The sequence below is a fragment of the Emys orbicularis genome, chromosome 1 (assembly GCF_028017835.1).
Source record: "Emys orbicularis isolate rEmyOrb1 chromosome 1, rEmyOrb1.hap1, whole genome shotgun sequence".
NCBI lineage: Eukaryota > Metazoa > Chordata > Testudines > Emydidae > Emys > Emys orbicularis.
The window spans coordinates 362,639,817-362,652,701 of record NC_088683.1 but is presented as its reverse complement, the minus strand read 5'-3'; the positions used below and the strand labels follow the sequence as shown (position 1 = coordinate 362,652,701).

Genomic DNA, 12,885 nt, shown 5'->3' with positions numbered 1-12,885 from the left:
TATATTAGGGTACTTGGCCACAGGAAGAAGAAGGGGGCAAGTGGGTTTTTAAAGCTAGGAAGGGGGTAGTAAGTTTGTCAATGAGTTAAGCAGGTTTAGGGAGAATTTGATATGAGCGGTTGATAGACACAGGGAGGAGACGGTCTGGGTCTGGCAGCTGGAAGTTTGTCACTCGGATGGGAATGGAGAGTGAGGGGGGTCAGCAGCTGGAAGGTGATCAGTTTGGGGGAGAGGGGACACTTGTTACTTTTAAACAAAGACATTAAATACAAACTCCCACCTGTTTTAGCACACTGTTAGAGTGATGCACTTAGACACACAAAAGTTTTAAACAATGCAGCCAAAGTGCATATATTCATTAAATAAAAACATACATTTAGCAGCCTGAAGCGTAATCCAATCTACTACAGATGTCATATGTGCCATGCAGCTGAGCTAACTTTGTTGTGGGAACCTTAGCTTCTAGATTTCTTGACTTCTGTGCATTTACAGTCTCAGTCTTAACTTAGTGTCCGTGGGGTGGGGGGGCCGGTTGGCATGTGTTTTGTTATTTTGCATGTAATGTATTCAAGCACAGAAACAAAGGAATTAGAGACAGAGAAGACCTATTAGGTCCCAACTAATCCATCCCTTCAGGCCAGTGCGGGATCATCCCTGCCATATATTCTCCCCTGCTTTGTCCAGTTCTGTTTTAAATTACTATAAGCGTATCACAGCCAGCAAAATTCCTCACAATTAAAAGCCTGTGAAGAGAAAATAGTAGCTAAAAGAGCATGCTTTGCAGCATGGTGACCCCACGCCGGCCCTCAGGGCAATGGCCTAACACAGCTGCTATAACGGGCAGCAGAAAGGTCATGAAGGATGCCATAGAAGAGGATTCAGAAAAGGCCTTCCAGGAAGCTGGCTACTCACACAGAAGGTCGCTTTAAATCTTTAAGGGCATATTCAAATTGGATCAAAACAGGGGATGGATAATAAATAAATACACTGAATTTCTGCAGCATCTTTCAGCTAAGTAGCTCAAACCCCTTTGCACACACGCTGATTAGATAAGCCCCAGCACCCCTGCTAGGCTGATATTATGATACCCATTGCACAGCTGGGCAGTTTGAAGCACAGAGAAGCGAAGTCACTCAGGAGTAGAACCTGACTGATGTCGGTGGAGCTGCGCAGGTAGAAATCAAGACAGCATTTGATCCCGCAAGTCTCATTCGTTCTACGTCCTCATGCGCAAGTTGAACAGGCTGAGCGTTATATGTGCAGCCCTGTATCCCTGTACCTGTCGCCTAGACGGCTACACTTTGATGATGGTTAAGACGACAAGGGACTGAAGAGAGACCAGGCTGGGATGCGTGTTTCTGTTTTACAAGGGAAATGGGGGGGGGGGTCTTCTCTAGAACCCAGGGTAAAAAGGAGGGGAGGAAACAGCACCTCAAGGACCCAGATTTTCTCACCACATTGTTAAAAAGGGAGCACTTCCTCTGGGATTACAGTCAACGAAAACCTACCCTGCTTGACTGTCCTGGGAATTCAAATTAGCCATGTAAAACCTCAGCACTCTGACGTGAAAATACAGCTCTCAATCTATCTAGGTACTTACCTGACTCTCATCACTGTAGTCTGAGCGCCCTCTCTAGCCTCCTTCAAAATCGCCTCCCAAAATTGATCTCTTCCAGCATACAGCCTGCTCCTATTCATTTAACTGAAGTCCTCACCACACATCAGCCTAATAACACAACTCCAAGGTACAGTCACAACTTGTGCCTGAATCTTGGACTTGTATTTATTCTTTTGTCATAAACCCCCTGCTCTGTATTGGTCAAATGACGCTTAAATTAAAGAAAAAAAAATCAGAATACCAAAGAGTAAAAAATTAAACAAAATAACGCATATTTCCTATCATAGCCTCCATTATTAGCTTTCATCTACTGGGCTTGTCTGAAGAAGAGTGTGATATTATTGAGTCAGGGACCCCATCTTCTTATGAATTTGCAAACCACACATTCTCCTGTGTGGTTTGCACTATACAAATAATTATGCAGGCAAAGATTTAGAGTTTACAGCAAGGAGTCTTGAAGCATAAACAAATGTGGCACTGTGGATAAGGCATTGTGCTGGGAGTCAGAAGATCTGAGTTCTGATTCCCAGCACTGCCACCGACTCCTTGCATGCACTTGGGCAAGTCACTCAAGCTTTCCGCAGCTCAGTTCCTCCATCTGTAAAAAAAAAAGGGGGCTATTACCTACCTCAGGGGCAGGCTGTGAGGTTTGAGCAGGTTTGTAACATACTTTGAAATGGAAGGTGCTAAAAGAGGGCAAAGTTTGTTATACTAAGGATGGCCTAAAAACCTCCATAAGGGTAAGACCTTTGAAAATGGCCTTAGTATAATAATACAGTAGATCAAAATATACATTTATTAAATCATCCCTAAAACCCAGTGACCTATATATGCTACTTGTTATAGGCCTGGCCTTCCTTCCAACCAACCAAACCCCTCCGAATCGATCCTGCATTGAGCGAGCTGAAAGGCGACTAGTGCTCTGTGTAGCTCGGAGGCTCCCACCCACTCCTTCAGATAAGCACCGTTTATGTCAGCTCGGGTCAGGAGACTGTGAAATGTCACCAACAACTGCCCAAAAGTACAACAGAGCAGTGACTTAGTCTCGCGGTCTGCTGGGCACGCACACACGCTGACCACAAGGGGATAAGGTCCCGGAAGGGTCAAGTGAGCCAGTGAATAGGCCACAAAAGGCCGAAGAGGTGGGGTGAGGGGGAGGTTGCCTGTAGCCAAGCACATGGAAGCTCCCCATAAAAGCCCTGAAGAAGGGGTAGTTGTTTAAGCACAGAGAAGGGAGAGAAGCCTTGGTGGTTAATGGCTCTGGCCCTGAGGGCAGGACGGCAAGTGGAGGAAGTGGAGGAGCGAGTAAATGGACACTCAGTAAAAAGGCAGGTGTAGGGAAGTATAAAGGAGGGAGTGAAGGGAGTCTGTTCCATGTCAGCAAACAGGAAACATCCCTCTCTCAGATGTCAAAGGCAGACCACATGGGGAAATTATCCGCACAAAGGGCCTGCGGCAGGCACACTTTTAAAGGTGTTCGATCCCTACTTCTGAGACCTTCAGACTCGCAGCTACGTATTCATCTCGGATAACACTAACAAGAATGTCCGAACCGCTGCTTTGTTAATGCACAGAGGGGGAGGGGGAACGCAGAGTCAATGCAATGAAAACCTCATGTCCCATACTAATCATGAACCAATACAATGAGAAATCTAACTTTAAGGCACAAAAAGTGGAAGATCAAAGGGAAGAGTTTGGAGAGACTTTATAACAACATCAGTCTGGCAGAATTCTGCTTGCCAAGGGAGGCATAATTTTTATTTTAACTGGTGAGTAAAATATCATTAGTTTTCCTCATAATCATGATGGCAAAGGGAGGGTGATGGATATAGTACCTGGACTGGCAAAGACAGGTAGATCTGAGGTGCACTGCAAATCTAGTCCCAGATCCTGCAAAGACATGCATGTGCTTTAGCTGTACACACTGGGAGTACTCTCACCGTGGGACTTCAGTGGGACTATAAATTTAGGCATGTGCTCACATCTTTGCAGGATCAGAGCCTTCTTTTGGAAAGACGAAGTGGGTACTCACTCACGAAAGCTTATGCTCCAATACGTCTGTTAGTCTATAAGGTGCCACAGGACTCCTTGTTGCTTTTTACAGATCCAGACTAACATGGCTACCCCTCTGATTCTTTTGGAAACACATTCTTAGCACATCCTGACTTGAATTTGTATTTGGAAAGATTCCAGTGGGTCATATTAAAAAGGGCAGAATGTCAATCAGGCCTTCGAATTCCAGTGCTTTGGCAGATTAAATTTAGATCTTTTACTCTGACTCAGTGTAATTACTTTAAGATATTGTGTAAAAAATAAAAAAGTGAAACAACCCCCCAGTGTATTAAGGGATTTTCTCTAAGATCAGAGTGAATCCTTCAGCGCTGAGCCAATCTGACACCAGCAGAAGTCTGTGATCAGACCTGAATTTGGAGGAGTTCATTCACAGAGATATCATCAGCTCCAAAACAAATGTCCAGCAGGAACAGATTTAGAACAAAACAAAAAACATCAAATCCTCTCAGGCCTGGAACCAGATTTGATAACAGCACTCATACAGTGCCATAACAGTGGCCAGATACATAGATAAGATGGAGAGATATTTGAAAATATATGATGCACTATGGCCTAAATTCTCAAAGGCTGACCTCTCTTCTGCATACACACATACTTACAACTGCGCTTTGCAGGTACAAATATATCTGAGCTCATGCTGCAGAATTCTAACTCCTGCATGGGCGTTCCAGCACCTTGCACATATTGGGGGAGATTTTCAAAGCACACATGGCAATTAGGCACCCAACTGAAATCTCGGGCTGACCCTGTCTCTCTGACATCTCCTCGTGGATGTCTAGTTGCCAACTCAAGCTCAACAAAGCTAAAACAGAGCTCCTAATCTCCTCCCGCCACAAGATCACCCGGTCACCTCCTGTCTCAATTACTGTGAACACCACCATCCTGCCTGTCACTCAGGCCTGTAACCTGGGCACCATCTTCGACGTGCACCTCTCTCTAGGTCCTCACCTCCAGGCTATGTCTAAATCTTGCAGATTTTTTCTGAATAATTTCTCTAAAGCTACGTCTTTAGACGTGCACACCTACAGCAGTGTGCAGACTACAGGCTTTACAGGTGTAGCTACATGCCGCAGTGAAAGGCAGGTTGCGTTCACACTGGTCACTGAGGTGTGCAGCTACATGCCGCAGTGAAAGGCTCTGGTAGCAGGGAGCAGCATGACACGACACTGCTCAAAGTAGCAGTGTAGATGTGGGAGGCACCGCTTGGGTGTGTGGAGAGCCTGTGTAGGGGATATACCCTCGGGGGTCAGGAGTGTAGGGCACTTTACTCGCTTAACCCGTGCCTCACTGTCTATACCTGTGAGAGCTGCGTGTGCAGCGTCTGTACCGTACACGCCACCACAAGTGTAGATGTACCTTAAGATACAGCTTTTCCTGTCCATCCATCCAGCTAAAACTCTCATCCAGTCTCTCATCACCTTGTGTCTCAATTACTGCAACATCGTTCTCTCTGGCCTGGACAAAAGCGATCTTGCCCTGCTTGTATCCATTCAGAATGCTGCTACAAAGATCATTTTCCTAGCCTGTCACTTTGACCACATCACCTTCTCTTCCCCGGGCTCCCTATCCCTCCAATGGCTTTTCCTTCTTTAATGCATCAAACATAAACGGCTTATATTCACTTTCAAGGACCTTCACTGCCAAACCCCACCTTATCTTTCACCTCTCATTCATTGCCTACTTGTTAAATGTTCAAACAAGCACCTTCGTGCTCTCTCCCATGTTGCCCCACAAGCTTGGGAGGAGCTCCCCACAAACATCTGCAAAGCTACGTCCTTATCCTCCTTCAAATCCCTCCCAAAACTCTCCTTTGCTGGGATACCTACAGAAAACTTGACAACGGCCAGGCTGCTGGTGTGCTGAGACCACTGCCCACCCTGCTGACCATCAGTGTCTCATCATTTGTCTGTCTGTCTCCATTTGTTGTCTCTTGTCTTATACTTAGACTGTGTTGAAAGTATATATAAGGATCACTGTTGATTCTCCGTCACTGATAATTTTAAAATCAAGATGGGATGTCTTTCTAAAAGATCTGCTCTGGGAATTATTTGGGGGGAAATTCTCTGCCTGGGCTATACAGGAGGCCAGTCTGGATCATCACAATGGTCCCTTCCGGCCTTGGAATCTCTGACTCTCCGAATTGCATGCTCTTTGGAGCAGGAACTTTTAGTTTTGTGTTTGTACAGTGCCTGGTACGACTGGGGCTCCTGGGGGCTCCAGTAATACAAATAAATATAATCAAATAATCACAACAACAACTCCCCACTCTCCCATAGTATAATTCGTATCTCAAAATCCATTGGCCATACCTTTGAGAAGCCCCTTGCAAAGCTACATTAACTGTTTCTGTTTCCTTGTACTCTGTATGGTTCCCCGCAAGCACTGCAGCCTGTTACACTGTACTTATGGAGACATTTTGGTTTTCCCAATCAGTAGCAATTCTCAGCATTCTCTGGGATGTCTGGTACCCTTGTTGTGGCATCACTTATTATGGCACCTGGAAGGCAGCACATACGCTTCCGTTTTCTTTATCTGAGGTCTACTGAGGTCTCAGCCCAGATTCCTCATTCGGGAGATGCTAGATACGCTTATTTGCATCCACTTTTCTTTTGGTGGCTCTCTGTCAGTGCTTCTCTCACGCTCAACAGTCTGGCTCTGGATGAGCTGTGGGCTGAGTGAAATTCTAACTTACTTAAATCAATGAGAGCTATGCCATTCAGGAGGGCCAGGATCTCATCCTCAGTATTTTCCTTCTCTGCCTTGTCAATGGTAGAGTACATTACTCGGTGTGATATCAGGGTTCTGTCAGTTTTCTCCCAGCTCCTCCTAGTGCTTTTAGCCTTCTCTGCTGCCACATTCCTCCATCTTTCTTAATTTTTCACCTGCACCCCATGTTTGTGCTGCACCTTGCACAATGCCCCCCTTGTAGACACTACCGCAATAGAAAAGTTAAATAATTATAGCAAGGGGTTATTTATGAATTATACAGGGGAGGAAAAGCCCCAATAAATATAATTAGGATGGAAAAGGGGAAAGATATAGAACTGGTGTTATGGTAGCGTCAGTCTATCCTACTAGATGGGAATTTTTAAAAGTAGTGGAAATAAATAAACGTAAGGTATGTTATTTTTTATTATTAAAATATTGGTCTATCACCATAGGTGTGTCTGGCCATGACACAAAATATAATAAAGCCTGGTCCGTGCCCCTAGTCCATGAGTTAGATACTGCACATTAGCAAGGAAGGATGGTCTTGTGCTTTCTGCACTGGACTGGGACTCAGAGATCAGGATGCCACTCCTGGCGCTCACAGAGACCCTTTCTGTGACCTCGGCCCTCAGTTCTCCCTCTGTAAAAGGGGATAATGGTATTTGCTCTGCCTGTCTTGTCTGCATAGACTGTAACTTAATATACAGCACCCAGCACAGGGACCCACAACTCAGCTGAAGCTCTAGGTGTGACTGCAGTACAAATAAGCCAAGACAAGGCAGGGGGCGGGACGGGGAGGAAGAGAGTTACCCAAAAAGGGAAGGGGGGGACATGTCAGAGGGAACAATCTTCCTCCTCTCTCATCTTTTATCAAGGAGTTGCTCTCCTTGAGTTGTCTTGTAATCCACATTACATGGACAGGCATAGCCACGGCATTGGCAGCAGTTGAGCAAAAATGGGCTGTGGAGAGCGAGCTGGAAAATAACGAGTTGTCAGGAGAGAGTCACAGATTTCAAGGCCAGAAGGGCTCATGAGATCATCTAATCTGACCTCCTGTATAACACAGGGCAGAGAGTCTCTCCTATTCATCCCTGCACTGAGTTCAATAACTTGCGTTGGGCTAAAATACTATCTTTCAGAAAGGCATCCCGTCTCGACTTGAAGACATCAAGAGATGGGCAATCCAGTCCTCCCCTTTCCTTGGTAGTTTCTTCCTGTGGTTAATGGCCCTCACTGTTAAACATTTGTGCCTTATTTCTCATTTGAATGTGTCTGGGTTCAGCTTTCAGCCATTGGTTTTTGTTCTGTCTTTTTGTGCCGACTTTCAGGAGAAAAGAGAGGACACATCATGTATAGGGGGAGGGAGGCTATTCCAGGCATCGGAAGTGGTATGAAAGACAGGCCCGGAGACGCAAAAGGGAACCTCAAGAAGAGCGGATCAATAAATCCAACATAGCAGTAAATCACAGTTCATACTGTAAATCAGTAAGGAGCGAGGTCACAGTCCGCAGCTGTGATCCTGACCCAGGAACCCCTACAAGCCATGGACCTTACCTCCATCTAGCAGCAATTTGACAGTCACGTAGTCGTCAGCGAGCACAGCGTAATGCAGAGCCGTGCATCCCTTGAAACTGGCTCGGTTGTTCAGGCGGTTGTTGAAATCATCCTCCCGGGTTACCAGAACTGCAGAAGGAGAGGGGTGAACATGCAGCTCAATAAAGTGGGGCAAAGTAAAGATCCAGTTGGGTTAAAAATGCAGCTGGCTTTTCACAGGGTGAAACAACGCAAACTGTCAAAATAAGCTACCCAGGAAGCAGTTTATGCCCCCAGGTATAATTCCCGAAGGATGAGGGAGGGAGGCCCCTGGTCACCCAGTCCCACCCCCCCACACTACCCCCTCAGCAGAGGGACAATGGGAGGAAAGGGTTGCTGGAGGCAGGCTGCCCCACTCTCCATCCAACCAGGTTTACGAGGCAGCCATCACTCAGCATTTGGAGGTGAGGACGGTGCTGGAGGCCTGCTTACCTTCTCTGGGAACAGCCCAGAGCCCCAGGGGAGGCTGCTGGTAGGCTGGTATCCCCACCCCGGTGGGCAGGAGCCAAGGTGGCTGGGTTTCTGAGGGTCTCACTCCATGCCCTCACAACAGTAACAAGGAGGAGGGTGAGTTTGCTGGAAGGCCGGGCCTCTTCTCTGCCAAGCAGAAGGGGTCTCAGAGGTGCTACTAGTGGTCGATTATCTTCACCTTCGCTGGCAGCAGCAGGGATACCGGAGCGGAAGCAAGACCCTTTCTCCTCACAGACCCCTCCACCCACCCAACCCCGCAACTTTAGCTGCCTCTTTTTCATTGAACTGAAATTACTTTTAAATACACGTGAGCAATATGGAGACTTTTGCTTTATGGTCCATCTCTCTCTCCTATGGCAAATCAGGGCTAGGAAAAGGGCACTCACTGACAAGCCTCTGGGCACAGCTACACCACCACCAGTTTTGTGTGCACCTGCATACTGGACGCACACACTCCCCACAGTAACAGTGCACTGCATTTATCACGCAGCTTTATTTGCCCACCTGCCCTCTGCCCACGAATCCAGCTCTGTTGGGGCTGCCTCGAATATTCCACACCTCGCAGAAGCTTCAAACGGCTACCGTAAAAAACCAAAACCAAACCAACCTACCAGAAATACCTTCTCTCCTCAAAGCTAAATTAACAATTATCCTGGCCTGAGGTCCGGGAAGCACAATAGTCAGCGTAAGGTTTTATTTTATATCTATATTCTCACTGTTTCCTTGTGCTCCCTTGTCCTCTGTATCCACCACCTATCCCTTGTCATATGCTTAGACTGTAAACTCTTTGAGGCAAGGACTGTCCTTTGTTCTGGGTTTGTACAGAACCTAGCACCGTGAGGTCCAGGGCCATGAGTGGGGCTCCTAGTGCTACCACAACAGAAAAAATACTATTTCATGACCCCTTAAGGATGCCTGGGATCCCTTTTTCCAATGGCGTAATATGAAGCAAAGCAGCAAAGCTAGCAGAAGTCAGGCTCTGCCTGCTTGCAAGCTCACAGAACCTGGCAAGAACAGGGCTGGTATTGCAAGCCGGCAGAGCCTGACTTCTGCTAGCTTTGCTTTAGATCAGCAAAGCTTGACCACTACTTTGGTTCAGGCCTCAGGCCTCACAACAGGCTGCTGATACAAGGCCGTATGTTTCAGGCTCTCTTCCTACTACACCGGCACAGGTACAGCACCGCAGGTGTCTCACCGTGGCATAGACATACCCTGAGAGTGCTCACGGCTGACAGAAAAAAACCTGCACCGCCCTAGTCACAGACAAAGGAGGACACCAGGAGCTGCATAAGGATCCACCTTAGAGGCCAGACACCCCATTGAAGAAACTGTTCTGAGACCAAAACGGGGCCATGTGATCAGAAAGCCAGAAGATTTCGAGATAGCATTGACTGACCAACGTCCAATAACACACAGCGCAATCCTCTCATCTGTTAGGGGATTCAGGCTTCCCTCACCCTAGACAACACCATTTGCTGTTCTCTTGACTGGCTGTTTCACTCAGTGGTTGTTGGTTTTGGTTGATATTGTGTTTTACTTACCTTTGATTTTCAAAGAAAAGGACGCTATAATACCAGCCACTGGAGTCACTGAACCCTGCCATGTGACATGTGACCCCTGCCACGTACCTTTTATAACCCTGACCCATGTCATATGACTGAGGCCAGAAAATAAAGATCAGTCACCCTTTTGTTATACTCTCCTCTCCCCCGGGCAGTCAATCCTCAGAAGTGTGGATCCAGCAGCCTTTCTCTTGGCTTGCCCCAACCTAGCTGGAGTTATTTGGAAGCACAGAGCCCGCCCGGGGGGGGGGGGGGGGAGGTACATCCCCACCATAAGGCGTAAGTGACAGGAAGGGCCTTGCACATGCTGTCTCTGAATGAATGTCTCCGACATGGCAGGCCACTTTCCGCTCTTGGATGTGCGTGCTTAACTTTTATTGACTTCAGCGGGAGTACGTGTGCATAGCCAATGGCAGAACAGGCCCTTTGACTGTAAGCTCCTGTGGACAAGGACTTTTCAGTGAGGATCTTGTACAGCTCCAAGCATGGAACAATTGGTGACAGTAATAACAGACACAGAACTTGGACCATCCGCAATGCACCGTGCTTACATTACCTTCCCATAACTACTGCTTGATTCCACCACCTAAAAGTTGCAATAAAACCTAAATACAATACTGTAACTAATAGCCAAGCCCATTCCAGCCCGGCACCTCTGCTAATAAAACCCAGCACCTGCAAAGAGAGCAATTAACGTGACGCTCCCTTCCTTCTGCGGGCATTTTCTATAAGCATACATGGTGTGTATGTATATTTATTTATTTTTCTTCATTTCCTATCCAGGGAGGGGCAAGATAATGAACTGCGTGCGTCAGGGAAGATGAATCTGAGATACTAGGGAGCAGTGCAGTAAAAAGATTAAAGTGTTATTATTGTTGGGTTTTTTCCCCCATGGTCCGTTGTGACAGCTCGGCCGTCATCTGTAAAAAATGTCTCAGCAAGAGATAATCATCGGAAACTCAATAAAGCGTCAGGGGAAGCCTCGTCTGCCATCAATCACTGGGTGCCTGGAAATTTTCAGGCCTCTGTCTCCCTTCCTGCCATCCATATAAATGTCTGCAATATATTTTGTGCAGTGCGTATGGCGTGTATCCCCCTGATTTGGAAGTTTTTATGAAAAAATATTTATACACGAAATATGCAAATCGGTTTAAAAAAGAGGCAGTTTCGCTCTCTCCCTCTCTCTTTCTCTTTTTAAAAATGCAACTGAATTTATTCTTTTTAATAAAACATGTCAACCAAAGAATTAATGCAACTTCTAACTGAGTGGACTTATTTCTCCCCACCCCCCAAAAATAAAATATATTAGTTTAGAGAACTGTATGCAGACAAAAACAATTAACTTTATTGGTTGATATACTTTGTCTTAAATAAAGTCTAGGCACATGCATTATGTATTGGCACTCCATTGTTCATTTTTTTAATGTTGTTTCATGCATTTTGCATTTGCCGCTACAGCAGTCTGATGCATGTGTGTTTGCAGCTCCCATCAACGAGAGGGTCGGTAGAACTAATACGTTACAATGAGGGATGAGAGCAAGGAGCATTTAAAAATAAAATAACGCCCTGTCAAAATTGCTCTAGAGTTGATCCATCTTCTGAACGTGCATTTTATCAAAGGCAAAGGTTGAAAGATTACACCTTCATTTGACTTTATCTCACTTTAAGCTCTCAGCAATGAGGCCAAAATGCTGTACTAAACCAATGGACAATCTCATCACACAGTTCTGTCTTTGCTACTAGACTAAGTAGCGGTATTTTATTCTGCAAATAATGCAGGAGAAGCACTATTTGCCTTTGATAATGTAATCGGGTTTCCTAAATTTGCTCCACACAATAAGCAGGAAATGTTTAATTTCTGAGCCAAAGGTCAAAGTGCAGGAGCTATAGTTAATTTAGTTACAAGTGCCAGGAAAGGTTGGAGTTCTGGTAGCTGCATGAGTTGTGGTGAGGTGATATGGAATGGGACCAGAAAGATGCTGCTTAGACTTGCCTTCCTCAGGGAAACCATGCAGAATGTTTGGCATCTTGGGCCTGGTCTACACTTACCCCCCAAGTCGAAGTAAGGTACGCAAATTCAGCTACGTGAATAACGTAGCTGAATTCGACATACCTTACTTCGAACTTACCGCGGTCCACACGCGGCAGGCAGGCTCCCCCGTCGACTTCGCGGTACTCCTCTCGCCGAGCTGGAGTACCGCAGTCGACGGGGATCACTTCCTGGTTCGATTTATCGCGTCCACACCAGACGCGATAAATCGAACTCGGAACTTCGATCCGCAGCCGTTGAACTACCGGGTAAGTGTAGACTAGCCCTTGGACTCATCAGCTGTCACAGGCCAAGGCTGGCTGACTACTTAGATGGATGAGACATCTCTAAAGAGAGCCAGATGGCACAGGAAGTGGTGCTGGTGACTCAGTAGGTGATGCCCTTTTACCTGGGTCAGGACTAAACCAACATCCCAATTTTGGGAGCACTGCTGTACTGGAGCCTGTTTCAGATCAGATGTGAAACTAAGATGCTGACCATGAAAGAGCCGAAAAGATCCACCTGCATTCAGAGCACGGAGGTTAGCGCCAATACCTTGCCAAATGCCAAACAGGTGCAATCTGTCTGTCCACAGAACATTCCCCTGCATTTCAACTAGAGAAGTTATTCAGGGTTTTACATCCACTTCTAAAAACTTGCGCAGTGTTGCTGGTGCAAAAGCAGCCTTACTTCACCCCAAAGGTGGCTGCATTTGAGTGGATGATGTAAACCGTCTAACTATAATTTTGCATAGTGCTTTGGCGTCCCTCCAGGTAAAAGTGGCTTTATAAATGTTAGTCAGTGGGGCGGCAGCGTCTCCACGTCACCTC

General features: G+C 46.4%; 1 protein-coding gene across 1 annotated transcript in view; it reads right to left on the bottom strand.

The window, feature by feature from the left end:
- CLPB (ClpB family mitochondrial disaggregase) overlaps nucleotides 1–12,885 on the bottom strand; it is a 140,097-nt gene that overhangs the window by 83,245 nt on the left and 43,967 nt on the right. The window contains exon 5 of the mRNA XM_065423387.1: nucleotides 7,955–8,083. Coding sequence (XP_065279459.1) covers nucleotides 7,955–8,083 — 129 coding nt within the window. The remainder of the gene's footprint in view (nucleotides 1–7,954; nucleotides 8,084–12,885) is intronic.